Source organism: Microcaecilia unicolor, chromosome 5, assembly GCF_901765095.1.
Source record: "Microcaecilia unicolor chromosome 5, aMicUni1.1, whole genome shotgun sequence".
NCBI classification, from domain to species: domain Eukaryota; kingdom Metazoa; phylum Chordata; class Amphibia; order Gymnophiona; family Siphonopidae; genus Microcaecilia; species Microcaecilia unicolor.
This window is the reverse complement of record NC_044035.1, coordinates 338,866,162-338,893,762: the sequence shown is the minus strand read 5'-3', so window position 1 is coordinate 338,893,762 and position 27,601 is coordinate 338,866,162. Positions and strand designations below refer to the sequence as shown.

At 45.0% G+C, this 27,601-nt stretch overlaps 1 protein-coding gene and 1 long non-coding RNA gene across 3 annotated transcripts in view; one reads left to right on the top strand and one right to left on the bottom strand.

The window, feature by feature from the left end:
- Positions 1-1,373: 1,373 nt before the first annotated feature.
- On the bottom strand, positions 1,374-25,237 carry LOC115470892. Its single transcript, XR_003942256.1, has 3 exons — positions 25,166-25,237; positions 13,576-13,607; positions 1,374-1,553 (listed from the first exon to the last, which is right to left on the bottom strand). It is a non-coding gene; the product is annotated as an uncharacterized LOC115470892 (long non-coding RNA).
- MAF (MAF bZIP transcription factor) overlaps positions 25,099-27,601 on the top strand; it is a 41,192-nt gene continuing 38,689 nt past the window's right edge. For both annotated transcript variants that reach the window (XM_030204502.1, XM_030204503.1), the window contains exon 1: positions 25,099-26,349. In XM_030204502.1, coding sequence (XP_030060362.1) covers positions 25,238-26,349 — 1,112 coding nt within the window. In that variant the 5' untranslated portion in view covers positions 25,099-25,237. The remainder of the gene's footprint in view (positions 26,350-27,601) is intronic.

Here is a 27,601-nt window from a genome sequence, read left to right as displayed (position 1 = left end):
CTACATCTGTAGCCATAACAGTCCTTAGCTGTCCATCTTGAGAGTTTGAGAGCACATTCCAAGGAACAGGAATAGCAGCAGGCCACGAATTATAAACCTCCTAGGAGAGGCCTAGGAAGCCTGACTTTTGACTGACTGCCTGCGGCTTAGTGTTCACTTTATTTCAGGTAATGAATTATCTCACCAGTAAAGGACCAGTGAAGTAAACAGTTCATCACAGGAGTTCTAAAACACATTTTCAATTAAAATGACAATTTCTTTAGCTTGCTTTAATTGAAATTTCCAGGGGGAGATTTATCACGGTGTTAATGACCTCCACAGTCAGAAATATTCTGCTAGTGTTCCTTGTTGGGTTAAAACCTGAGGTTTGCCTCAGTCTCTGACACCCTCCCCCCCACTAGTGAGTGCATTAACTTCCAGCTAATTCTTCCCTTCCCTAGTTCTTTATTATTCCATAAACAAAAGACTACTGTTTTCAAACTGTTTGCTAACACTTCACAAGACCAGAACACTGCACCAGTGATTTCACAGTAAGAATACTGAAAGGTAATTTTAAAACAATACAGGAACGTAGGACCTTTGAAATAAGAATGATTGAATATGTTGACACCCAACAAACAGGACTTAATAAGGATCTGGGTTTTCTAACCCATTATAAACCATAAAGCTGTATTTCTCTGTTTATTACCCTCCTCTCACCTACCAACACCCATCCTGTTAGAATATCAGTGAAATGCTTTGATGTCCCCATGCATACCCCCACCCTCCCACTCTGTCAGACTGTCAAAGTAATGCTTTGATGTTTCTCTTATATATACTATCTGCTACCACATTTGTTTATTTCCGATCTGACAAAGAAGGGCAACCTTCGAAAGCTAATCAAGAAATGTATTAAGTTATGTCCAATAAAAAAGGCATCATCTTATTTTCTTTTCCATGTTTTATTTTGTTTGATTTCTATTGATAACAAACTGTTTGCTGAAATAACATGTATTTTATAGGAATGGTAAGTGTACATCATTTAGGAGGGATGAAATAACAAAGGAACTTTAAGTCTATCATCAAATAGAAGCCAACCGAATGAAATTCTCTTCCCATTATGAGCAGTTGGGGGGAAGAGGGGGAGGTGGTTGGGAGGCGAGGATAGGGGAGGGCAGACTTATACGGTCTGTACCAGAGCCGCTGATGGGAGGCGGGACTGGTGGTTGGGAGGAGGGAAATACTGCTGGGCAGACTTGTATGGTCTGTGCCCTGAAGGGGACAGGTACAAATTCAAGGTAAGATATACACTTATAGGTTTCTCGTTGGGCAGACTGGATGGACCATGCAGGTCTTTTTCTGCCGTCATCTACTATGTTACTATGTTATGTCTCTGTGATGCCCCTGAGCTCCACCACCTCCGTACCAATCTTGCCATTCCGTCAGAAGCATAAAAACTTGAATGAGGATGGGGCAGTCTCTGGCCATGTTCCCCTTCATACATAGCTAAGATTGTCAAATGGTGAGTTATGGGGCGGTGTCAACCCTTTAAGACCTCAGAGAGAAGTGCTGGCCTGGAAAGAGAAGACAGCAAACAAACAAAACCCAGAATGAAGCCAGTGGAGAGATCAACAAGGATTAACAGTGACGTGATGCCGTCACCGAAGCATGAATGCAGCGCTGGAAATACGCTGGAAAGAAAGCTCTCTCTCTCTCTCATGCACATCTTTAGGTGCTGCCCTGCAGCATTTTAAAATCAATCATTTTCTCTGGTGTTCTTCACTTTGGGGACCTTTTAACAAAGTGTGATTAAAGTGACCTTAGCGTGCCCTTAAGCAGGTCTTTCCCCACATGCTAAGGCCATTTTTACCACTGCAGGAAAATGGCAACATTTCCTATTTTTTTGTATTAATGGGCATGGTGTGTAGCCAACCACCAGCTCTGGCACAGACCGTATAAGTCTGCCCAGCACTATCCCTGCCACCGGCTCTGGCACAGACCGTATAAGTCTGCCCAGCACTATCCCCGCCTCCCAACCACCAACCCCGCCTCCCAACCACCAGCTCTGGCACAGACCGTATAAGTCTGCCCAGCACTATCCCCGCCGCCCAACCACCAGCCCCGGCACAGACCGTATAAGTCTGCCCAGCACTATCCCCGCCTCCCAACCACCAACCCCGCCTCCCAACCACCAGCTCTGGCACAGACCGTATAAGTCTGCCCAGCACTATCCCCACCGCCCAACCACCAGCCCCGGCACAGACCGTATGTCTGCCCAGCACTAGTCCCGCCTCCCAACCACCAGCCCCAGCACAGTCCGTATATGTCTGCCCACACTAGCCCCGCCTCCCCGCCTCCCCGCCTCCCAACCACCAGCTCTGTGTATTATTCACAGATATAGTTTTACTGAACCCAAGTTTTATTGATAGACCTCAGGGTCTACACACCAATTCTGTCTCGTCATAGATTCTGTGACTGGTTTCAGAGGGCCTGGCCATTATGAGGTGGGTCCCTCAGTGATCACCCCCACTTTTGAAGGGTAGCCTAGCATTTGAATCTTTAAAAGCTAAGTAAAAGATTTTTTTACTAGCTTTTTTCGGATATAAAGATTAGAAAAACATTAAAATATATTATTGAGTTGAAAAAATATATATACCATCTGACTTATGAGGAGAAGACACAAATTGTTTTATGGTGATTACTAATTAAATTTGGGTCTAGCTCTGATGGTCTGAAGGAGAAATTTACAAACAGTAAACTTGTATTGTGTTGTGTATTATTCACAGATATAGTTTTACTGATAATATGTTATAAACTTAATGGGCATAGTGATTCCATGCGCTAATCCTCCACTAGTGTGTGACCATTAAAAAAGATCGGAAAACCATAAAAGAAAGAGTAAAGGGTGACAAATGGCTCACAAGACGGGAGAATTTACATCTGAAGTCTTTATTATGCACCAAAGATGAAGACCTGACACGGGCCTGTGTTTCGGTGAGGAAACCGCCTGCTTCAGGGGTAACAAGACTCTTTGTAGTCACTGATGTTGGAGTGGTACCTATGATCGGGGCTTTTAGTGAGGGGGGTACTTGGGGGGTACTGAGTACCGGCACCTTTTCCATTGTCTGCTAAAATTGACCCGTGGAACCCAAGTTTTATTGATAGACCTCAGGGTCTACACACCAATTCTGTCTCGTCATAGATTCTGTGACTGGTTTCAGAGGGCCTGGCCATTATGGGGTGGGTCCCTCAGTGATCACCCCCACTCTTGAAGGGTAGCCTAGCATTTGAGTACCGGCACCTTTTTTTGGTAGAAAAAAACACACTGCCTATGATATTCAGTTTACAAAGCTGCCAAGCTGAAGAAATCACGGGAAATCCCACCAAAAAGTGGCAGCGTACAGAAGGAGTGCTGTCGCCATCAGACGTCATGTAAATTATCCCGTTTTGTGAGTCACCCTCTACGCCTTCTTTTTTAGTTTTCCATTGAACAAGATTAGCATGTGACTCCTTACTGCCACCTATTTTGTAGGTGTTAAGGGCAGGAGCGCCAATCAGGTTCTAATCAGTTAGCGTGTGGCAGTGTAATTGCATGAACTGATTAGAACAGACATGCCCATCCTCCACCCCCCCTAGACATACCCCCTCTACAAAAATATTATTTAAATATTTCAGTGCGTGGTTTGCGCATGCACATTCAAAAATGTCGCCACTTTACGCTGCAGTAAGCATGCGTTAGTGCTTACTGTGGCTTATTGGCTCCCTATCCGTTTTCGCATCCTGTTCAAACTTCTTCTACTAACCTATAAATGTACTCACTCTGCTGCTCCCCAGTATCTCTCCACACTCGTCCTTCCCTACACCCCTTCCCGTGCACTCCACTCCATGGATAAATCCTTCTTATCTGTTCCCTTCTCCACTACTGCCAACTCCAGACTTCGCACCTTCTGTCTCGCTGCACCCTACGCCTGGAATAAACTTCCTGAGCCCCTACGTCTTGCCCCATCCTTGGCCACCTCTAAATCTAGACTGAAAGCCCACCTCTTTAACATTGCTTTTGACTCGTAACCACTTGTAACCACTCGCCTCCACCTACCCTCCTCTCTTCCTTCCCGTTCACATTAATTGATTTGATTTGCTTACTTTATTTATTTTTTGTCTATTAGATTGTAAGCTCTTTGAGCAGGGCCTGTCTTTCTTCTATGTTTGTGCAGCGCTGCGTACGCCTTGTAGCGCAATAGAAATGCTAAATAGTAGTAGTAGTAGTAGTTATTAAAAGGACCCTTTTGTAATTTGGGATGCACCACAAGAAAGAGCTTTGCTCCCAGCTTATCAAATATCTCACATAAAGCAGCATTTGTGACATTCAAGAGTAATTGAGCCTGCAAAGAGGTGGGATAATGTGGGATACAAATGCAATAAATAAATAAATAAATTACTCACCAAAATAACTAACAAGTACTAACAAGAAATATGCATGCTAACTTTCCTGCAGTGGCGTTCCTTGCCTGGATGGCACCCGGGGCGGAGCGCCGATGCGACCCCCCCGGGTGCAGTGTGCCCCCCCATTAAATTACACCTTCTCCCCCCTCCAGCGAAATGACACCCCCCCCCGGGTGCACGCCACTGGGGGGGGTGCCACGGCGCGTGCCGCGACGCGCGCCTACTCCAAGTTCGCTAAACTTCTTTGCTCGTTCGCTACAGCTCCCTCTACCCCGGAACAGGAAGTAACCCATTCCGGGGCAGAGGGAGCTTCAGCGAACGAGCAAAGAAGTTTAGCGAACTCGGAGCAGGCGCGCACCGCAGCACCCCCCCCCAGCGGCGTGCACCCGGGGCAGACCGCCCCCCCCCTTGGTACGCACCGTCCCCCCCCTTGGTACGCCACTGCTTTCCTGCCCTCACAAACCCAACTGGCTTTCTCCACGTAATGTAGTTGGGCACCAGCAGTTCTTTGTTGTTCTTTTTGAGGGGGTTTATATAGATTATGTTATATTGTTGATGTATGTTTTTATTATTATGTATGTATGTTGTGCTGTAAACCACTTAGGTCTAAGCAGGGTATAATTTTTTATAAATAAACAAACATAAGGTACAGGGGGTACACTGGGTCTGATTACGTGAATAAAATACACAAGATTGCGCATAGTGTGCAACTCAAAAGGGGGTGTGGCCATGGGAGGGGCACGGGCAGGTCAGGGTTATTCCCAGAAATTAGGTGCGCTGTTATAGAATACTGGCAGGTGCACGTGTAACTACCATCAGTTGGACACAAGCATTTATTTATTTGTGACATTTATATCCCACATTATCCCAAACAAGCAAAAAAAAAGCCCATTTCTCCAAAAATGAAACGAGCCTTAGTAACATAGTAACATAGTAGATGACGGCAGAAAAAGACCTGCACGGTCCATCCAGTCTGCCCAACAAGACAAGCATATGTGTAAACCTTACCTTGATTTGTACCTGCCTTATTCAGGGCATAGATCGTACAAGTCTGCCCAGCAGTACTTCCCGCCTCCCGCCTCCCAACCACACCCCTCTTCCCCCCACCTGCTCCGCCACCCAATTTCGGCTAAGCTTCTGAGGATCCATTCCTTCTGCACAGGATTCCTTTATGCATATCCCAAGCATGTTTGAATTCCGTTACCGTTTTCATCTCCACCACCTCCCGCGGGAGGGCATTCCAAGCATCCACCACCCTCTCTGTGAAAAAATACTTCCTGACATCTTTCCTGAGGCTGCCCCCCTTCAACCTCATTTCATGTCCTCTCGTTCTACCGCCTTCCCATCTCCGGAAAAGATTTGTTTGCGGATTAATAAGCCACACTGAGCCCACAAATAGGTGGGAAAATGTGGGATACAAATGCAATAAAATAAATAAATAAATAAAAATTAATACCTTTCAAATATTTGAACGTCTGTATCATATCACCCCTGTTCCTCCTTCCCTCCAGGGTATACATGTTTAGGAAGGCTATCGTCTAAGTGATTTCTCCTCTCTCCCCTCCATGTCCAGCGATTCACTCCTCCCTTCCCATCCCATCCCATCCAATCCATGTCCAGCGATTCTCCCCTCCCCTCCAATCCATCCATGTCCAGTGACTCGCCCCAGCCCCCACCTGCCCCCCTTTTAAGCACCCAAGTTCCAGTTCAACCCCAGCCCTCACCTGCCCGCCCTCTTCTCCCACAACAGCCCTCCTTTCCTTCCTGCCGCCCTTCCTTTAAAAGTTTTATTTTACCTGAAGTTGCAGCGGCGTCAGTGAATGTGGCAGGCTCAGCTCGGCTCGACTCCAGCCTTCCCTCTCAGAGCCCCGCCTTCCTCTGACATAATTTCCTCCTTCCACGAGGGCGGGACACTGAGAGGGAAGGGAAGGCTGGAGACGAGCCGATTACGTATAGCTCATTTGCATGCAGTTACAAACCCAGCCAGTTAGCCATCCAGGGACGCAGATTGACCAATTATTATATAGAGAGGCAAGTTTGAGTTAAATGTAGTGTACAATAAACAGTATAGGATACATAACAAAGAATATACCAAAATTTATACCAGCTTTTTAATTTTTTGGGCAGGTATAAGTGCTTGTATGACAAGCAAGCTAAACCAGTATTTGGCACCATTTACTGAATCTGGCCCTTAGGGGGGGGGGGGGGGGGAATGGGACTTGATATACCGCTTTTCTGAGGTTTTTGCAACTACATTCAAAGCAGTTTACATATCAGGGGCAATGGAGGGTTAAGTGACTTGCCCAGAGTCACAAGGAGCTGCAGTGGGAATTGAACTTAGTTCCCCAGGATCAGAGTCCGCTGCACTAACCACTAGGCTACTCCTCAACTCATTCCACCAATAAGAGCCAACCTCATCAGTGATGTCACAATGGCTTGATTGCCCGATACTTGGCTCACTTCTGATATTGTGATGTCATAAGGGAAAGGGGGAAAGGGAAATGGGACTTGATATACCGCCTTTCTGAGGTTTTTGCAACTACATTCAAAGCGGTTTACATATATGCAGGTACTTATTTTGTGCCAGGGGCAATGGAGGGTTAAGTGACTTGCACAAAATCAATCTAAGGCACTTGTGATGGAATTTACATTCCATCCTGCAGGAAAGCAGGGAGCAATCCTCAAGAGCAGGTGATAGGATCTGATTTGCTGGGAGAAAAATAGCTGGTGAGAAAGACTTCAAGTCCCAGGAGGCAAAGGGGCTCTGGGGTTGGAGACTCAGAATAGAGAGGGCAGAGTCTCCAAACTCTGCTTGTAGGAAAGTAGTAAGGTGTGTAAATCCAGAAGGTGGAGGAAGAAGTCAGCTTTCTGAAAGTCATCCTAGCAAATCTTGAAGGGAGAAACAGTTCAGGTATGACTCTGCCAGAAGAAAGTTAGTTACTGGGCTTTCCCATAAGGAAAGTGCTTAGTTGCGAGAAAGTTAAGACATTTTGGGGAAAACAAACTACTTGAAAGGGAACCCAGGCCACTGGAGAGAGGGGCAGGGGTGAGGTTTAGGATTTCCCCCCCCCCCCCTCATACTTTTGTTCTTACAATCATACCCCACTTGCATAGTTTAATAGTCTCTGACAGGGGGGGTGATCAGAAGCAAACGCCGGTGCTAGAGGCTGTTAGCGCCATACTAGCGCCGGCGTTTGCTACTGCCCCATGATCAGAGCCCTTGAGTGCGTGAAACAACGCGCTCGAGGGTTCTGAACGCAACTAGCATGCAAATGCATGCTAAACATGGCTAAACATATTCATCCCCAATGATCAGCGACCAGTGCGCCAAAGATTGGATCGCTGGCCATGGCAAACCCTACACTAGCTCCAAGCTGGCGTTAGGGTTTGCAGATCATTGGGGAGGAATGGTGAGCCCTGTCCAATATGGATTTGCATGTTGGCAGGCCCCCATTCCCCCCCAACAAGGCAAACCTGTCAGGAGGTCCGGCGGACCTCCGGTCTCCTCGATGATCCCCCCCCCCCCCAGGTTCAGGGAGGGCTGGAGATCTGGTGGGTCTCCAGCCCCCCTAACTCCCCTCAACATGTGTCCCTGGTGGCCCAGTGGGTGACCAACCCCTCCCCCTGCGACAGGGGGCTGGAGGTCCGCTGGACCGCTGGTCCCCCCCCCAGATGATCCCCCCTAGGTTCAGGGAGGGCTGGAGATCCGGTGGGTCTCCAGCCCACCCAACCCCCCAGCAAAGGGTCCCTGGTGGGCCAGTGATCAATCTGCCCCCCTCTACCCACCCACCCTCTCCCTACCCCCCCTGGGATGCACTGGGCAGGGCTACACACCATATAAGGGAGTTTCTCCCTTATATGGTGTGTAGCCCCACCCAGCGCATCCCAGGATACACTGGGCAGGGCTAGGCGTCGAAGAAAGAGGAGGGAGGCAGGCTACCTCCCTCCTCCAACCCACAAGGTCGGGGGGGGGGGCAGATTGATCACTGGACCACCAGGGACACTTTGCTGGGGGATTGGGGGGGCTGGAGACCCAACGGATCTCCAGCCCTCCCTGAACCTGGGGGGGGAATCGTTGGGGGGGACCGGTGGTCCAGCGAACCTCCAGCCCCCCTGTCGCTGGGGGGGGGGGGGGGGTTGGTCGCCCACTGGGCCACCAGGGACACATGTTGAGGGGAGTTAGGAGGGGCTGGAGACCCACCGGATCTCCAGGCCTCCCTGAACCGGGGGGGGGATCATCGGGGCGACCAGAGGTCCGCCAGACCTCCAGCCCCCGATGCTCAGGGCAGGGGTAGTTGGGGCCTGGTGGTCCCATGGACCTCCGGCCCCTGTGTTTGACAGGTTTGGGATTTTGACAGCCCAGACCTGTCAAACAAGTGCGGGAGGATTGTGCTGAGCGTATGCTCAGGCACAATTCTCCCGCACTTCTACCCGATGATCAGAGATAATTGCGCTGCTTAAATTTGCATGCATTATCTCTGATCATCGGTGCGGTAAAGCCTTGCACTGTTCCAGCGCTAGTTTAGAGCGCTGTTTGGAACAGCGCAGGGCTTTTGATCATCTACTTGTGAATGTATTGTGTATGTTTGTATTAAGCTTAATCAAAACATCTATATTTCAAGATAAACCTAAGTAGCTCATGAGATAAATGACTCTTTATGCTAATCAGGCAGAAATATATTCTCCAGCATAATGTGTTGTATAAATCTGAATGTAAAATGTTCATTTATGAGGTAAATACAGGTAACACAAAGCATAAATTTTCCTCTAATAACATTACACAGAGAATGTATCTTCAAAAGTGGAGAAGCTTTAACCTTCCAGCATGAAACGTCTAAAGAGATGACGAATTAATAAACACGGAATTTACTTGCCTGGGTATTTAGCTCATAATTCAAGCATTCGTAATGCTTCCAAATCCTCACAATGTTGTTTCATGCCCTCTGCTTCCAGGAAAGCCCTTCCCTTGGCACTCTGGTGCTTATCAGATTATCTTCTCTGATTCGATTAATTCTCTCTCTGGAATCTGCTAACCCTGATTTGTGATTTACTTATGCTGGTAACTGATCTGAAGGCGCGCAAAGGGATTTATCCAGCCTTCCACCTAAGAGCACTGTAGGCCAGATGGCATCTCCCTAAAATTGAGTCGGTTCAATAGTTAAAACTCGGTGAATGCTATTCTGCTCTGCGCCATTAAATATGACACTACACAAACACGGTCTGTGATTAATCAAGTGGGCTTTCTTTACATCTGTGCCAGCGTGTGTGTGTGTGTGTGTATGGGAGGGGGGGGGGAGGAAATGTTGATAAATCACATCCAAAGAGTGTTGTAATGGTAATTATTTCCTTTCAGCGATTTATGTGTTGAAGCAAGTTGTAATAAAAATGATAGGCAAAGTCAATATGGAACTAGCTACACACTGCTCCTTTTTTTTTTTCTTTTAAATTGAAGGGGAAGACTTTAGAAGGTAGGTAACCAGACCTGCCAGTTACTCAAACATGAGTATTCATTTAGGTAATTGAGATGGAAAGAGATGCTGATCAATAACCTGTTTTACTGTGTAACCGGCTGGCTACACTTTTCACACAGTGGGGCTGTCCCTGAAAGGGATGGATCTTACTGTAAAGCTTCCAAGTGACTAAAGTTTCTCCGGGGGGGCAGACTGAGGGTGGTCTGGGCCTCCTGTTCAGCTGCTGCCCGGCACCCCCTACCTCCACGCTGCGGTCCCTCTACAACAGCCGACGGCCCCCCAGCCCAGACCTACCTGAAGGGCCCTGGTGGTCTAGTGGTCTCTGCGGGGAGGGGGGGAGCATGTTCCTTCATGCCCTCTGCGTTGCCACTATTCCCTTGCCTACTGGTGCCACTGTGTTTTCAAAATGGCAGCTGAGACTTCCCACGGTTGTCTCTCTGGCAGGGGCATAGCCAGACATCCAATTTTGGGTGGGCCTGGGCCCAAGATGGGTGGGCAGAAGTACTCTACAAGTGATTTGGTCTCTCCCTCTCTCAACTGCATGCCATATGGTCTCTCAAACATCACCCCCTCCACTGCATACCTTTTAAGTAGCAGCTTTTCACTGACAGTGAGCAGCAACTAATACACACTGCTCATGTTGGCCCCACAGCCTTCCCTCTGATGTAACTTCCTGTTTCCGCATAGGCGGGAATACATCAGAGGGAAGGCTGTGGGGCTAGTGCAAGAAGTATATATCAGTCGCTGCTCACTGCAGGGGAAGATCTGGTATTTACAAAGTATGCAGGAGGGACAGTTGGGAGTTTTCGGCTGGTGGGGCTTGCGGAATCCCTGCCAGCCACATCATAGATGTGCTGCTACTGGGTGGGCCTGAGCCCAAAACCTTGGCTACGCCACTGCTCTCTGGTCTCGACAGTCTCACGAAATTTCCGCAGGAAGTCTCGGCTGCTATTTTTAAAGTACAGTGGTGCCGGGCAGGGGGAAAAGCAGCAGCACAACGGGCAGGAAAGAACATGTCCCCCCCCCCCCCCCACACACACACACACACAGAGGTGTGCCTTTAAAGGCAGGAACGGAAATGGAGGAACCAAGTACACGAGCTAGCTACCTGGGAAGTTAGGGAGGCAAAAGGAAATCCGAAGCGGAAAAAGCAATTTATGTTAATCTGGAATCACTACTACAGGGGCTTAGCCCACATGGACGAAGTCTACTGCTAAATTTGTTATCATCTTGTCCCGGAAAACAACAAACTACGAATGCTCTTTCCCCAGTACAGGTTGGCATGAGGGGGGAGGGAGGGTCTATATGAAATTTTGGAGCGTAATCTAGGGGGGTAAGGAGGATGCAGATCATTGTAGGGGGGGAAGTGGGAGGGCTGGAGGAGGGGAGGGGAGGCAAGGAATGTGGGGGGGGGGGGGGGGAAGAAGAAAGAGGAATGACCAAATAACACCAAAAGTGTGTATTATTATATAAATGCAGAAGACAATCTGTGTTAAGGATAAGTAATGTGTTATAGCATGGATATATATGACCCGGTTGTCAATAATATAATAGCTAGAAATTTCTGTTGAATTCTAGACAGGGAGCCACAAGAGTAAGGGCTCCTTTTCAGAACTGCAGTGGCTTTTTGGGTCACAAAATGTAGTGAGAACAAATGAGATGAGACCAAGATACGGGTCTAGAACACTATTAGAATCATTAAGCAACCTTATGATCATTCTCGTTAACTGCTAATTTGTTAGATTTGTAAATTTGGAAAGCTGGGGGGAGGAGGTAAAGGGTAAGACGGGAGGGGGGGGTAAAATATTTTCTTAAAAAGTTAAAAATGTTGATGGCAATTATTAACTCATTTGTATTACTGAAAGCTGTATATTATACTATACTTGTATTGAGTTAACTGGTTGTACATGCTAAGTTGTTCCTTCAATAAAAAATGTTGAAACATAAAGGCAGGAACGGAGAGGGCTGTAGCATGCAGCGGGCATCTGGGCAGAGCCTCTGGGCCCCCGGGCACTGCCCGGTTGTCCGAATGGTCAGTCCGTCCGCCCCTGAGTATCCCTTTGTAAAATCAGCATCCGAGACATCATTTTGTGATTCCCAAATCTAAAGTGACATTACTGATGGTAACTTTGGCAGAAGTAAGCAATAAGAGTCCAGAAAAAAGTTTCCTTTCAGTGGAACATACGCAAACCTAGTGACCACGCTTCTACAATAAAATAAACTGTAGGTGCCTTCAACTAGGCCTGTTCATAGCGGGCTTAACTGCAGGGGCCTACGGTTAGGTGCAGTTAGGCGCTAAGGGCCAGATTCTACATATGGTGCTTAAAAAATCCACGCAGAAAATGTTTCTAACTAAGTGTATTCTATAAGCGCCTAGATTTAGGCGCGATATATAGAATACGCTTAGTTGATATCCTAACGACTAAAAATACGCACCTCCATTTACATAGATTTAGGCGCAGAGGGCCATATTCCATAACTACGCGTGTAAATTTTGGAATACCCACAAAATACTCATTTCCCTGCCCATAATCATGCCCCATTTTGCCCGTGCATTAGAAGTTAGGCACACTGCATTACAGAATATGCTTAGTGAGTTGTGTGCGTAAATTCTAATTACTGCCAATTAGTGCACATTATTGCTGATTAGGTGCTGTTATCAACGCTAATTAGCTTGTTAAGCTAATTAAGTTACACACATTATTATATCATATGCCTGGATTTCGGCGCAGATCTCTAGGCGCGCTATATAGAATCCAGGGGTAAGCGTGATTCTATGAAGGACAAATACCCCTTATAGAATCACGGTGTGTTAAGTTTTCAGCATCGATTTTTAGGCGCTACTTATAGAATTTGGCCCTTAACTAATTACTGCCAATTAGCACAATTAACCCCAATCATTAGCTAAGTTATACATGTAACTATAAATTGTGCTTGTAACTTTGCACCCTAGTTGAGCAAGCAGATGGTGGGTAAACAGAATCCATTAAGGCCACCGAAATACACCTTACCTTCCTTATGCATTGATCATTGCATTTCCTATTAACTCTCAATAAATAAACCTGCATCAAGAATTTTACAGCAGAAGATGAATGGCTTTCTATTGGAAAAGCCAATTAACCAATCAATCAAGTAATTTCTGTATTACGGAACTAATCGCTGGAAATTTTTCACAAAAGAAGCAAAACACATCTAACAACTGTAATTTTTCATAGGTATTAACCACCTTGTAATGAAACTATTAATCTATTATCATCTTAAAAACTACAAGAATCTGACCCATTCAAACAGCATAATTCACATATATAAATCAGTGTATATCTTTTATATATAGAGAGAGAGAATTTAAACCTTTTCAGTGGGCCATTGAGCAATTTCTGGATCTCAGAAACTGACTCGATTTGATATGCATTACAAAGCTTCCCATTCTTTCACTATTTGTTTTTTGTTTTTTTTTGTCAAGTTGACATGAAAATGTCAGTAAAAAAGTAGGCAAATGAAAAAACAAAGCAAACACTGGGCCTTCAGGATTGAGAAAAATGTAGTTCTTTATTTATAATAGAGACCCGACACGGTCCGTGTTTCGGCGTACGAACGCCTGCATCAGGGGTCAAAGGACTCCTACAGGTCAGCAAGATAGTAAGTTGACAGAGATGTGGAATAAACAATCAGGTTATATTACCTGCAGCCCGCCTGGGTGCCTGCTGTTTCCTCCTGAGGAGTAAAAAAGTAGGAAAAGCCTTGAGTCCAAAGCCCTTGTGCCAAAGGCAAAAAGTAGCACAGACACTTTTACATCTAATTCTCAAATCATTTTTAATCGCACGACTAATCGTGATTAAAATTTCTGATCGCGCGATTAATTGCATGATGTGTCCCCCTCACATTTTCACCTGCAAAATATAGACTGCAGATGTCAATTCTCAAAACTGACATATTGTACTTCAGTTACTAAACTGAAAATAAAATCATTTTTTCTTACCTTTGTTGTCCGGTGATTTTAGTTTTCTAATCATCTTATTCCCTGTCTCTGGTTCTGTTCCTCTGTCTGTGCTCTGAACTCTATTTTCAGGGCCTTCTCTTTCCTCACTATTTCTTTTCTCTCCTCCTCTCTTCTTCACTTCTTCCTCTACAACATCTTTCACATCCAACTTTCTGCCATTTTTCTTCCTCCTTATAGGAGAGAGCAGCATGATGCGATCGAGTTAAAATTATCAGTGTGAGTTAACAATCTTAACGCGATTAATCGTGTTAAATGAACAGCCCTAGTCCTAAGTAAAGCTTTCTCCAAGACAATGGCCTTACAGAGCTCTGCTCTCGTATATTGAACTTACTGCTGTAGACTAGAATTCTCATTCAAGTCTTCAGGACACTCCATGCCCATAGTGGTTTTCAGGAATATGCATGAGATAAATCTGCATGTATTACCTCTATTGTATGCAAATCTATCTCATTCCTATTCATTGTGGGTATCCTGAAAGCTTGACTGGCATGGAGTATCCCAAGGCCTGGATTCGGAACCACTGCTTTAAACACTCTTTCTGGAGGTTGGTGTTAGTGCACTTTCTTGATATGAAGGGATACCTCATACATTATCGTGTTGTCCTTCATCTGTACCTTTGTTAAATATTTAGAAAATTGGATTTTTGCTTTCAAAACACAAGCACTTATACAATAAGTTGTCTATGAACCAATAACAGGACTGTAAGACAGTCCATAGAAAGCTAACACGCCCCCCTTAACGGTACTCCCTCACAGTAGAACTACCTTAAAACTCAAGTCCCACCCAGGGGGAAGTCACATGGGAGGGGCGGAGCCAGGAGAGTATGGTCCAGGGAGTGTATAAAAGCTCAGGGCACAGCTAGAATGACGAGGCCCAGAGGGAAGCAGCAAAGCCCCACTGCATTATGGCTTTTCCATGTATGTGTGAACTGCAACCCTGACAGACAGGTAGGCCAAGTTCAACTTGAGACCTTAAAGAACTGTGTCTTTGACCCAGCCATAGACCGGCTGGCATATGTTATTTACTAAAGATCGTACTGGTAACTGGGGGCCCAGGCCAGAGTCAAGCACAGTGTACTGTCATGCTGAAAGGTAATAATGGATACCATGGCCCTGCAGGGACAGGCCACAAGAGGAGGTTCCTACATCTAAGAACTAGTTTTTATGTTTATGTTCTCCCATATCTGTGAACTGAATATGACCCCCCTTACTCGGCACCTTTAATAAAATATTATTTTTGTGTTCACCTTTAACCCATTGTGTGGCTCCATTTATTAAGGCTCCAGGCCCATCCTTGTTCACATTACCAGAAGGACTAAAGAAGCAATAAACACTTGAAGTAGACTCTGAACCCTACTGTGAAGAAAATTGTTTTAAGCCTGAAAAATGTATTGGATATTTTCCTACATTGATTATGTTCTGAAGAGTATTTCTCTAGTTTGGCCAGCAGATGGTGCATGCATATGCTTAAAGCTGTTACAGAGGACTGACTTCTCTTTCTTTTAGTTGGCACACAGATAATAGAAAGTGCCTGTAGTGGTATAACCAGTTTTTATTTGAAACTTGACTGTTCTGGATTCTGATTGGCCTGGAGTTTGAAATTACCCAGCAGATGCTGGCTGTTGCTTCAGTTTCAGCCCAGGAGGAGAGAGAGATCTCTTTGCTGAAGCTCTGTGAACAGATATATGTCCTGATCTCCCCAGGTACTTTCTAGGAAGTATGCAAATGTTTAGATAGTTTTCTAATTGATCCATTTTTCAGGTACTTGTTACTGTTTGCTATTTCCACATTTTTGTTTTGTTTTGTCCACTGTTCCAAGTAACCCCAGGTGGGTTGCTAGGTGTTTCGTGACACCCACTCAACACAACTCTCACAGAGGAGCCAATATAAAACGAGAAAATGTGCGTCGTAACTTCCACATTAGTAAATGGGGCCCAGTTTTCACTATTGTCATGACTTTATTATATCCACAGCTAAATAATAAACTAAACTACATTAATGTTTTGTAGTTACTGCGCAGTAATTGCCAAATTTCCAATGTGGTAACTGTAAATCCTCAAACTCAACTAGCTTCACATACATCTCTCCCAAGATAAAGAACTCAGTCCCGAAAGTCATAAAATGCATGACCACATAACTTTCCGAAAACTCCTGAAAGGCCACTTCTTCAGAAAATCTTTCTATGATGATCCCACACAGTCAAAATGAACACCTACCAACACACCATGAAGCCAGATCACTCACAGTTAGGCATCGACTCCTAACAACAATGTTTAACTGCACTAAATTGTAAGCCACATTGAACCGACAACTGAATTGGAAAATGTGGGGTACAAGTGCAGAAAATAAATAAATTCCAGAGAAATGTGTGTATAATATGCATTGTTATAAATTTTAGTGAAACAAGCATAGAAACCAAACCATCACAACACAAGGTTTTGACATTATTATCCAAGTCCCTCTCCTCCCCCTGCTCAACCCCCTCCCCCCCAGTCAAAAAAGAGAAAAGAAAACCTGACCTGGTGTATTCTTATCCAAGTTTACAGTACCAATATCCAGGATACCAATAAACCGTCAATAGTTCAAAATCCAACTGCGAGCTCTGTGCAGCACGACAGCCCAAAACGGTTCCCAAAGTTATTGGAACCTCTTCCAATGACCAGGATGATCCAAGCCCACTTTATGACGTTCCAAAATCAATACAGCATATACCAAATTAGGCCACTCTGTCCCATCAGGAGCTGTACTACTCAGCCATTGCAAGGACACCTCTACAGTACGTCGTGCCAACCAAGTACAAAAAATAATATCTGCTTTGTTAGGTTTAGCTTGCCAAACTGTGATTCCCACCCATGCTCTACCCGGACTCCAGAACACAGAGACAACACAGTGGAGACAACAGTGAACCAAAGGTGAGCTAAAGTCCTTTAATAAATATTTTCACAAACTCACAGCAAGTGACTTGACTCAACATGGGCTGTGTTTCGGCACAAAAGGCCTTCCTCAGGAGTCTTCTACCATCTGTCCAATGAGGATATGCAATGCTGTTTCACATGAATCAAAAATTCTGAGAAGACGCGCATTGCAGTTTAGAAACAGAGCACTGTCACTCTGATCTTTCTCCCTCTCCTTGTCCCTCCCCAGACTCCACCCATGTGCACGTCCACCTGTCAGATTTGAACTATGGAGTAGAACTTAACCACATTTTTGCACACATATAAGAGTAATTCTCTATACATCACCTGAGGTTAGGTATCGGGATGATGTGCACTGTACAAATTCTATAATGGCATTTGTGTGCAGAACTATTATCAAAGCATACTAGCATAAGTCTTGAAGTTATATACCTAACTTTAGGTGTGACCACATACGCCAGCCACATGGATGATGTAAATGCTCACACCGATCTGTAGGCAGTTTGGCATGTAAGTGCTGCAGAGATTTTAAAAATCTCTAACTCTTTCATCATTGGCAAAAAAAAACTTCCAAATGCAGGAACCGAGCCCAACCGCTGCTTCTCAGACGGCATACCGTCTCAGAAGCAGCGGTTGGGTTCGGTTCCTGCATTCATCATCATCTTACCCAGCTCTTTAAAGATAAATTCTTTTGGGTCAGATTATGTTTCGTCATATGTCATGAATGCAAACAGTTGAGCTTATAATGGTTTTTGCAATACTTATATCAAAAATACCTATATTTAAAAAATCAGAAGGTTTTTTGGCCAATGATTTTTTTTTAATCTCTGCAGCTCCGCTAATCTGCTTAGATTCGAGCTCCTTGAGGCTTTTTCCTTTTTGATATAATATTTGAAGCATTTTTTTTTTGTTTTGTGGATTTCTTCGAGTGGAGTGTGCATTTGTGTTTCCTGAATTTGCTCCAATCTAAGACAATGATCTGAAATGCAGTAGCCCAACACACTCCCTCCTTTCTGTCCTGTCAGAAGTGAACATCAACAGCTCACCAAAATATTCATACAGAGTTTTGGACCTAGACGGACGCAATGACCTTTATAGTAGCATAGTAACAGATGATGAATAAAGGTCATCATGGTCCATCTAATCTGCCTGACAAGATGGTTAGAGTCATACCTGCTGCTCTGTGCAGAACCTGCAGGTTACCTCCTCAATGTCTTTGTTTAGGATTTTGTCTGCCTCTCCATACAGTTACACCCCTCTATGTCATTTGTTTTGCTTTGATCACCTACTCTTGCTATAGAGGAATCATCTGTGTTTGTCTCACGCCTTTTTGAATTCTGTCTCTGTTTTTGTTCCCACCACCTCCACCAGGAGGGCGTTCCAGACATCCAGCACCCTTTCTGTGAAGAAAGTATTTCCTGGTGTTGCTCTTAAATTTACTTCCTTGCAATTCATTCAATAGCTTTTCTGTCTTTGAAAAAAAAAAAAAGATTTGTTTGCTCAGCAATACTTTTCAAGTAATTAAATGTCTGTATCATATCACCCCAGTCTGTCCACTCTTCTGGGTTATACATATCCAGACCTTCAACTCTCTCCTCGTACGTCTTCTATTGCAGACCCCATACCATTTTAGTTGCCTTCCTCTGAACCACTTCCAGTCTTTTTCTATCCTTAGTAAAATGCGGACCCCAAAATTGAATGCAGTACTCGAAATTTCACTATCCTTGCCTTGAGCAATGTTTCTATTACTTTTCTCACTATCGAGGAAGGGCTTACTGGTCTCTAGTTTCCCAAGTGTTTTCCATTACTTTTATGAAAAGGACCTATTCCAGTTCCATGGAACTTCTCCCCTCTCTGAGGATCTTTTAAATACATCTTTAAAGGAATGTTTCTCAACTTCTTCAAGCCAAGTACTTCCAAATTTCAACTGAGCACACCCAAGCTCTAATCTCTCTCTCTCTCTCTCTCTCTCCCCCCACCCCAGCCATCCAGCCATGAAGCATCTTATCACTGTCTCTCGCACCCCCCCCCCAAGCCTCACCTCCTTTCTCTCTTTCTCTCCCTCTACCATGCAACATCTCCTTTCTTTCTTTCTTTCTTTCTTTCTTTCTTTCTTTCTTTCTTTCTTTCTTTCTTTCTTTCTTTCTTTCATTCTTTCTCTCTCTCTCTCTCTCTCTCTCTCTCCCCCTCCCCATGCCAGCCAGCATTGCCTTGTCTCTCTTGCTGTCCCCCCATCCAGCATCACTCCATCTCTCTATCTCTTACCCCCTCCCCCCCATGCCAAATTGCCTTATGTGTATGTGTCTCTCTTTCTTCCCCTCATTCAGCATGGTCTCCTTTCTCTTCCCCTCTCGCTTACCCTCTTGTTACCTTCCTGGGTCAGCTGCAGTTACAGTAGCAATGGTAAAATCAGAAGAAAAGACATGCAAGACCATTCCCTGAATGCATCACTGCTAGCTTTGCTGGTCCCGCCCCATCTGATGTAAACTTCCTGCATCAGAGGAGTGGAGCAGGAAGAGCTAGTGGGGGCACAGACAAGGAAAGGGTTCCCATGCATCTTTCCTGTAGCTTTTACCACTGACATCAGCGCTGCTGACTTGGCATGGCAGCATCTCAGTCTTGTAATTCCACCTCTTCTAGCTTTCTTCTTCTTCTCCTCAATGTACCTGAAAATAGTCTTGTCACCTAATGACAGATGATGTTTAATGTGAGCAAGTGCAAAGTGATGAATGTGGGAAAGAGGAACCTGAATTATAGTTATGTAATTATAGTTAGGAGTCACTGACCGGGAAAGGGATCTAGGCGTCATCGTTGATGATACGTTGAAACCCTCTGCTCAGTGTGCAGCAGTCGCAAAGAAAGCAAATAGAATGTTAGGTATTATTAGGAAAGGAATGGAAAACAAAAATAAGGACATTATAATGCCTTTGTATCGCTCCATGGTGTGACCGCACCTCGAATATTGTGTTCAATTCTGGTAACCGCTTCACAAAAAAAGATAAAGTGGAATTAGAAAAGGTACAGAGAAGGGCAACGAAAATGATAAAGGGGATGAGACTACTTCCCTATGAGGAAAGGCTAAAGTGACTAGCGTATTTTCAAAGCACTTAGACTTACAAAGTTCAATAGTAACCTATGGAACTTTGTAAGTCTAAGTGCTTTGAAAATGAGCCCCAACAAGTTAGGCTCTTCAGCTTGGAGAAAAGACGACTGAGGGGAGATATGATAGAGGTCTCTAAAATAATGAGTGGAATGGAACAGGTAAATGTGATCACTTGTTTACTCTTTCCAAAAATACTAGGACTAGGGGGCACGCAATGAAGCTACAAAATAGTACATTTAAAACAAATCAGAGAAAATATTTCTTGACTCAATGTGTAATTAAACTCTGGAATTCATTGCCAGAGAATGTAGTAAAAGCAGTTAGCTTAGCAAGGGTTTTAAAAAGGTTTGAATGGTCTCCTAAAGGAAAAGTCCGTAGACCATTATTAAATGGACTTGGGGAAAATCCACTGCTTATCTCTAGAATAAGAAACATAAAATGTATTGTCATGTTTTGGGATCTTGCCAGATACTTGTGACCTGGATTGGCCACTGTTGGAAACAGGATGCTGGGCTTGATGGACCTTTGGTCAGTCCCAGTATGGCAATACTTATGTACTTATGCACCTCATTTTACATTATTAGCTATTTTTTCTTCTGTATGTACTTTTGCCATGCTGATTTTTCTCTGTCTCTTTCAGTGGTATCTAGTATTCTTTTCTGTGTTGTTCCTTATTGAGATCTTCTCTATTTTGTGAACGTCAACTATTTTGCCTTTATTTTTGCAGCTAGTTCTTTGAAGAACTGTATCATTCTTTTTCCTCAAATGAAGGCACATTCCTACCAACCACACCTCATCCAGTGTCAGTCTCCATCCACCAGTCTGCCTCTACCATCCTGTTTCCACCCTCATCCCCTTCTAGCTGACTCTCCCCATAATTTGTTAATTCCCTCTGCCTCTGGAGTAGTTAGTTATCTTGCTTTTTCTGGTATCACAGGGATCGCAATGCGCAAACCGCACAATAACCACATTCCTTCACTGTTTGTCTCACAAACATTTTGCGGGAGTCTGTGCAATGCAGCTAGGAAATAGAAAATGCTAGACCTCGTGGACCTCCCTCCCAGAAATGCTAAAAGATCAGCCCGCAAATTTCTTAATCTACATTTCCCCAGCTACAAAGGACTAAAATACAAGCTAACACACGCGACTAGCTTCTCTTACATGAGCACGCAGCTGTGGAATGCACTACCAACTGACTTGAAAACAATTAACAAAATAACCAACTTTCGCAAATCTCTGAAAACCTATCTCTTCAGCAAGGCCTACAACGAAAATCCATAGCTTAACTACAACACCTCACCACTCCCCTCATTCTGAAAGTCACCTTTCTATAACTGTCTGCTTAGACCTTATTTCTCATCCTTGATCTCTTTGTAACACCAATTGTGTCTGCCACCCTGGAATGGCGATGCCATAACAGGTCTTTGTAAGCCACATTGAGCCTGCAAATAGGTGGGAAAATGTGGGATACAAATGCAATAAATAAATAAATAAATAAATAAATAAAGCAACACTAGCAAGAAAACTTCGGAAAAGAAGGCAAGAGAATGTGTATCAGGTGAACAGCATCTTGGAGCCACACAGAGTCCACAGCAGCCACCAGTGGCTACCGTGACTTAGCACGAACTAAGTTTAGACTTTTCCCTTTGCTAGACAGGCAGATACAAAAAAAAAAAAAAACAGGGTGAAAGCAGGACTTTATCTATCTTAAACAGCAAATGTGTTTCATTGTCACAACTGCATTCACTTTTCATTTTTGGCTGCCACTTTTTCTGCTTTACGTATCAATGTATATTTTCTCCCAGCAGTGATTCTGGAGTGACACATTCCTCTCAGAACTAAGCTTAGATATTGGTGGGAACCCCTCACCGGGTAATGGCTCCTTTAAAGGGCCAGGTCTACATGTTTTCTCCCTCTGCTGGGCAGTTAGAAGAACCTTATTGGGTTTGGCTAGGACTGAGGGAAGCCCCTTGTCGGTGAGGTGTTCAGAAAATAATGACAATAATAATGATAGATACAGTTTTGTTGTTTTATTATTACCTACTAGGAACTCACAAGATGTCAGGGGAAGCACAGTTTAGGTGAAACTTCACAGAAGCAAACTATGACTGTTTTGTGACGTTGCAAATGAAATACGATGTTCCTGCTATCTTTTGCAAAGTCAGAATATAGGGTACTTACCTTTGGGAGAAATTAAATAATAAGAAGGGGATCTTTCTTTCTTATTGTGGCACCTGAATGAAGCAGAAAGGACGTGTGTGTGGCTTGAAGGTCAATCACTCCATATGCGACTTTATACAATAGAAAAAGATATTGCCACCACATAGATACGTCTTCCCACAAAATATACCATGTGATGGTTGCAACATTTATATAAAAGAGTAACATAGTTAACGACAGCAAATAGAAGACCAGTACGGTCCATCTAGTCCACGCCATTAGGTGATTAGAGTGCAAATACCCCTCTCTGCCTTAAGTAACCTTTCATTTATAATTTGTCCATCTTATCATTTCAGGACTTTTTAGTGAGTTTTCTGTACACCTGCTTGCAGAAAAATTCCTTTCCAATATTTCCCATTTAAATGTCACTGCTGACTGGGGGCTGTGTTCACAAAAGATCTTCCATGGGAATGCTATAGAATAGGAGAATTCCTTAGAACAAATACCTGAAAAAGGATGAACCGTTCTTCAAATGTAAAAAAAAAAAAAAAAAAGCTTTTACTGAAAGGACATGATATAAATAACAAACCTTGAGAAAGGAAAAAAAACAGATTCTTAAGTGCAATGTTCAAGAAGCAGGGTTTAATATATGACTAAGTGTCAGAAGTCAGGTTTCTGAGAATTACTTTTCAGATAAACAACTTTATAGCCCCACACTTAATCTTAGTCACTAGAGACATCTCAGTATTACTGAATTATAAGTAACTTTAATTCTATTGATGTTGCAATAAAAAATCCGCTGAAAATCATACCTGGCAGCTTTAAGGACTTTTCCCTTATTGCTTTCTGTACAGCCCAAAGGGCCCCACGTCTAAAAAAAAAAAAAAAAAAAATACACTCTCCCCCCCCCCCCTCTTTTCTCCCAATTTTGGAAACAGTAAAACCAACCACTTTGGGACAGTAATCCATGCACCTAACCCTGAAGTGCAGGTGGGTTTGAAAATTAAAAAAAGCATATCTACATATCGTCTGTACTACTTTTCCAGGACTGCGTTCGAGTTGTCAGGCACGAGAAACTTTTGTCTTGCCTCCACTCATTCTGGTACTTGCCAAAAGGTGGCGCTGTGGAAGTTAAAAACCCAGCATCTTACTACTAGGCACAGGCTGCTTTTCACTTTTTGCATCCAGGAGGTTTGCAGTTTTAAATACAACTAGAAACGAATAAAACAAATCCCATTTAAAGTCAAATTTACTAAATGAATCAAATATAGGCCAGGCTCTGCTCTTGGAAAGGTTCAATTACATAAGAAGCGCAAAGCATGCCATCGCACTCCACTCCTTTCCTCCCGGACTTTGTTCAGGAGCACCTAATTGACCCTAGGTTCAAAATCCTTGGAAATCAAAGATATCACGCGCTGCGTTTACAGTATAACCCCAACGAGATAAACGCGCCGATCTCCTTGACTTTCGATTTTGGGAAACTCTTAGGGGTAGTAAAAGGCAGGTCACGAAAACCTCTATTGAATTGTGTAACCCCTTTCAAGGAGATCGGGGGTAGGAGAAGCTTAGGTTCTCTCTCTCTCCCCCCACCCCCCCCCCCCCCCCCAACACTTTCCTTTGCATGTGGCGATTGTCAAGTAGAAAAAAAATATTAACAGACTGAAAGTTCAAAGGTCACACGAACCCCCCTGTAAAGAGGGATCGGACTGCGAGTACTGTACTTGTAATTGGACTGAGATGTGACAGGCGAAGGCTGGAAGTGGGCTGCTGCAAGTTCCAAGGAACTGAATGACTCGCTCCGATTCCATTGGGGGGGGGGAGGGGAGGGGATAAAAACAGTTTAGCAGAATCTTCCCGGCCTGTGCAAATTCGGCTTAACCTTTGGATAGCAGACAAGACCAGAACAGCTAACGTTTCCACGTTATACCGGTTGACACTGTGTGTGACGGCACAATTTAAAAAAAAAATAAATAAACAACCGTTTCTTTAAAGACAATGTTAGCATAAAAGCAGATATTCTAGCATGAAAAGTCACACGTGGAGAGCAGATCTACCACCCACGCATGATCACGAAGTTTTTAAGCATCTTGACTTTTTTTTTTTTTTTTGCATCTTCCCACACGGTGCCCTTCAGAGTAAAGAGCTTCGCTGTGCTTTTCACATTGATTCACATGGCACAGAGAATACCAAGAGTAAAAAGCAAGGCACCGTAAAAAAATGCAATGGGAAATACCGAAAAACACGATTTCAAGCGGAGATGCTTGCGATACGTTTTTGCCTGCTTGAAAACCGGAGCTCTAATTACTCCCCCCAGTTGAAGTTTGCCACTTTGCATTTAACTTGGTAGCCCCCAAAATAAATGCTCTCGGTTGCACGCACCCCGCGAAACGCAGCCTTCTTCACTAAATGTCAGCGAAGCGGCCGAGAGTCAGGAAAGAGTTAAACCTGTGCTCCCAGCTGACAGTCAGCTGATTGGCCCTGATTGACAGCTCCGAAAAGTTTCCTTGTTTCTATACTATTATGCTAATCGGCGCTCGAGATCCAGCTCGCAGCCTATTGGTCCGGAGCCGGAGTCGATTTCCCATTTGAAACCTGACGTCAGAAGTGCTTTTAAACTCTTCTGTTGGAAGAGCCTTTAAAATTTCCCTTCATCTGCTCAGCTTTGGCGTTCTTTTTACACTGCACTGATTTTTTATTTTTCCTCCCCCCTTTTCTTTTCGGTATGCATGGTTTGTTTGGGTTGTTTTTCACTCCCCGATGCAACTCTTCTACTTTGCATTAAAGAAGAGAAAGAAAAGGCACAAAGTGTTAACAACTCTCCCCCTCCCTCCCTCCCCACCAAAAAAAAAAAAATCAACTCTGGCTTTTGCTGCTCGCCTGTAAACCTTATGCAAAAGCCCTCGGAGGGGAAGGCACAGCTCTGGCGCATCCCTGAGCTAGACTCTGCAAAGGAGCGAAAAAATCAGCACCGGTAGCGACTTTTTTTTTTTTTTTAAAGAAGCATCAAGGCAGCTGCAGATCGGGAGGGGGGGTGGGGTGGGGAGGGGGGGGGAGAAGAAGACGAGGCAACCTGGAAATAAGCAAAGCTGGCTCACCCGCTCTTCTCCACTCAGAAGAGTTTGCTCGCTCCTCTTCAGCCCTTCTGGAGGACTGTCAGCAGCAAAAAGATGGCATCAGAACTGGCAATGAGCAACTCCGACCTGCCCACCAGTCCCCTGGCCATGGAATATGTTAATGACTTCGATCTGATGAAGTTTGAAGTGAAAAAGGAGCCGGTGGAGACCGATCGCATCATCAGCCAGTGCGGCCGCCTGATCGCCGGGGGATCGCTGTCTTCCACCCCCATGAGCACGCCCTGCAGCTCGGTGCCCCCGTCGCCCAGTTTCTCGGCGCCCAGCCCGGGCTCCGGCAGCGACCAGAAGGGCCACCTGGAAGACTACTACTGGATGACCGGTTACCCGCAGCAGCTCAACCCCGAGGCACTGGGCTTCAGCCCGGAGGACGCGGTCGAGGCGCTGATCAGCAACGGCGGCAGCAACAACCACCACCCGCTGCAGGGCTACGACGGCTTCGCCCGGGGCCAGCAGTTTGCCGCGGCGGCGGCTGCGGCGGCCGCGGCGGCCGGTGGGGGAGGAGGCGGCGGCGGCCCGGGGGCGACCATGGTGGCCGGCGAGGAGATGGGCTCGGCCGCCGCGGTGGTCTCGGCGGTGATCGCCGCCGCCGCCGCCCAGAACGGTGGCCCCCATCACCATCACCACCACCCCCACCACCACCATCACCCCCCCGGCGGCGGGGGTCACCACCACCACCACCACCAGCCGGCCGGCGTGCAAGGGAGCGGCGGCGGCTTGCAAGCGCCAGGAGGAGGCGGCGGTTCCTCCTCGGTAGTGGCCGCTCCGGCCGGGCTGCACCAGCACCACGCCTTGCACTTCGACGACCGCTTCTCCGACGACCAGCTGGTGACCATGTCCGTGCGGGAGCTGAATCGGCAGCTGCGGGGGGTCAGCAAGGAGGAGGTGATCCGGCTGAAGCAGAAGAGGAGGACCCTGAAGAACAGAGGCTATGCCCAGTCCTGCCGCTTCAAGAGGGTGCAGCAGAGGCACGTGCTGGAGTCGGAGAAGACCCAGCTCCTGCAGCAGGTCGAGCACCTCAAGCAAGAGATCTCCAGGCTGGTCCGGGAGAGGGACGCCTACAAGGAAAAGTACGAGAAGCTGGTCGGCAGCGGCTTCCGAGAAAACGGCTCCAGCAGCGACACCCCTTCCTCTCCAGAGTTTTTCATGTGAGTTTGCCTGCAATTCCCCCCCCCCCCCCCCCCTCACTTTGCCACCTTGCAGATAAGTTCTCCCGTGTGGGGGTTGTCGGGGCTTGCCAACTTTTTTTGCTTTCTTTTAGAAACAAAGTTCTTCATGAGTTGTTCGTCCCCCCCACCCCACCTTTTAAGTTTTTCATGAGTTTTCTGTACAGAGCCAGCTTCCCCACTGCAGCATGTGAAGCTTTGCTCTGTGTGAAGGCTGCCATCCACCTTGTCGTTATGTTTAAGTTCATCAGCTTGCCCTGTCAAATAAATCAAAGATTTTTGGCATCCTGAGTTCTTCCTATGAGTTTGAGCTTGCGAAATGTGAAGTTGTAGACGCCACTTCGCTGAGTTCATCAGTTTTAGCGTTTTAGACCAATCTGCCCAAAAATCGATCCTTCTCCAGCTTCATGTGAGGGATTTTTTTTTTTTTTTTTTGGCCTTATTTTGCCGCAAGTGAGACTTTAGCCAGCCCTTAGACATCCATAATCCATCTCATGCATTATGCTTGCTATTTTGTCTTAGCAACAATGGACTTTTAACTGTTTGGAAGGACTTGATGAAAAAAAGAGATATTAAGAACCCTGCATGCTGGACATGTAAGGTATAATTATTTTTTTGTTGTTGTTTTGGGTTTTTTTTTTCCTTTTGCTTGGACATGGACTTTTGAAGACTATTGTGGCATGACAATTCATCATTTTGTTTTATCGCTTCATCGTTTTTGTTTGAGTTGAAAGCAAAAATAAATAAATAAACTGGCCGACCTAGCTCCTCCCCATGCAAGTTTGCATCTGCTAAAAAAAAACTGCTTTGAGTTGTGCAAAACTTTAGACTGCCATTTAAATGCACTGAAGGCAATTTCCTCAGAAAAGATGCCAAGATGAATTTTGATAATTTAATGTGTCAAAAAAAAAAAGAACTTTGAAAAGTGTTTTTTTTTTTTTAACTAGTTTCTCAGCTTGGGACTAAAATCGTGTTGTTGCCTATCTCGGTCTAAATTTATTTTTTAAAAGAGATTTACCCCCTCCCCCCACCACCACCACCACATTTCCCATTTAGAACGCTGTCAAATGTGGAATGCTTATGGGTTCCTAGTACATAATTTAACTCTAGTTTTTATAATCTGTTAGCCCAGATGAAATGTATGCTACAGATAAAGGAATGTTATAGATATGTTCAAAACGAATTAGGTTTGTTTAGTTGTAGATTTTAAAAAAAAGATTGATGCACTAATCTG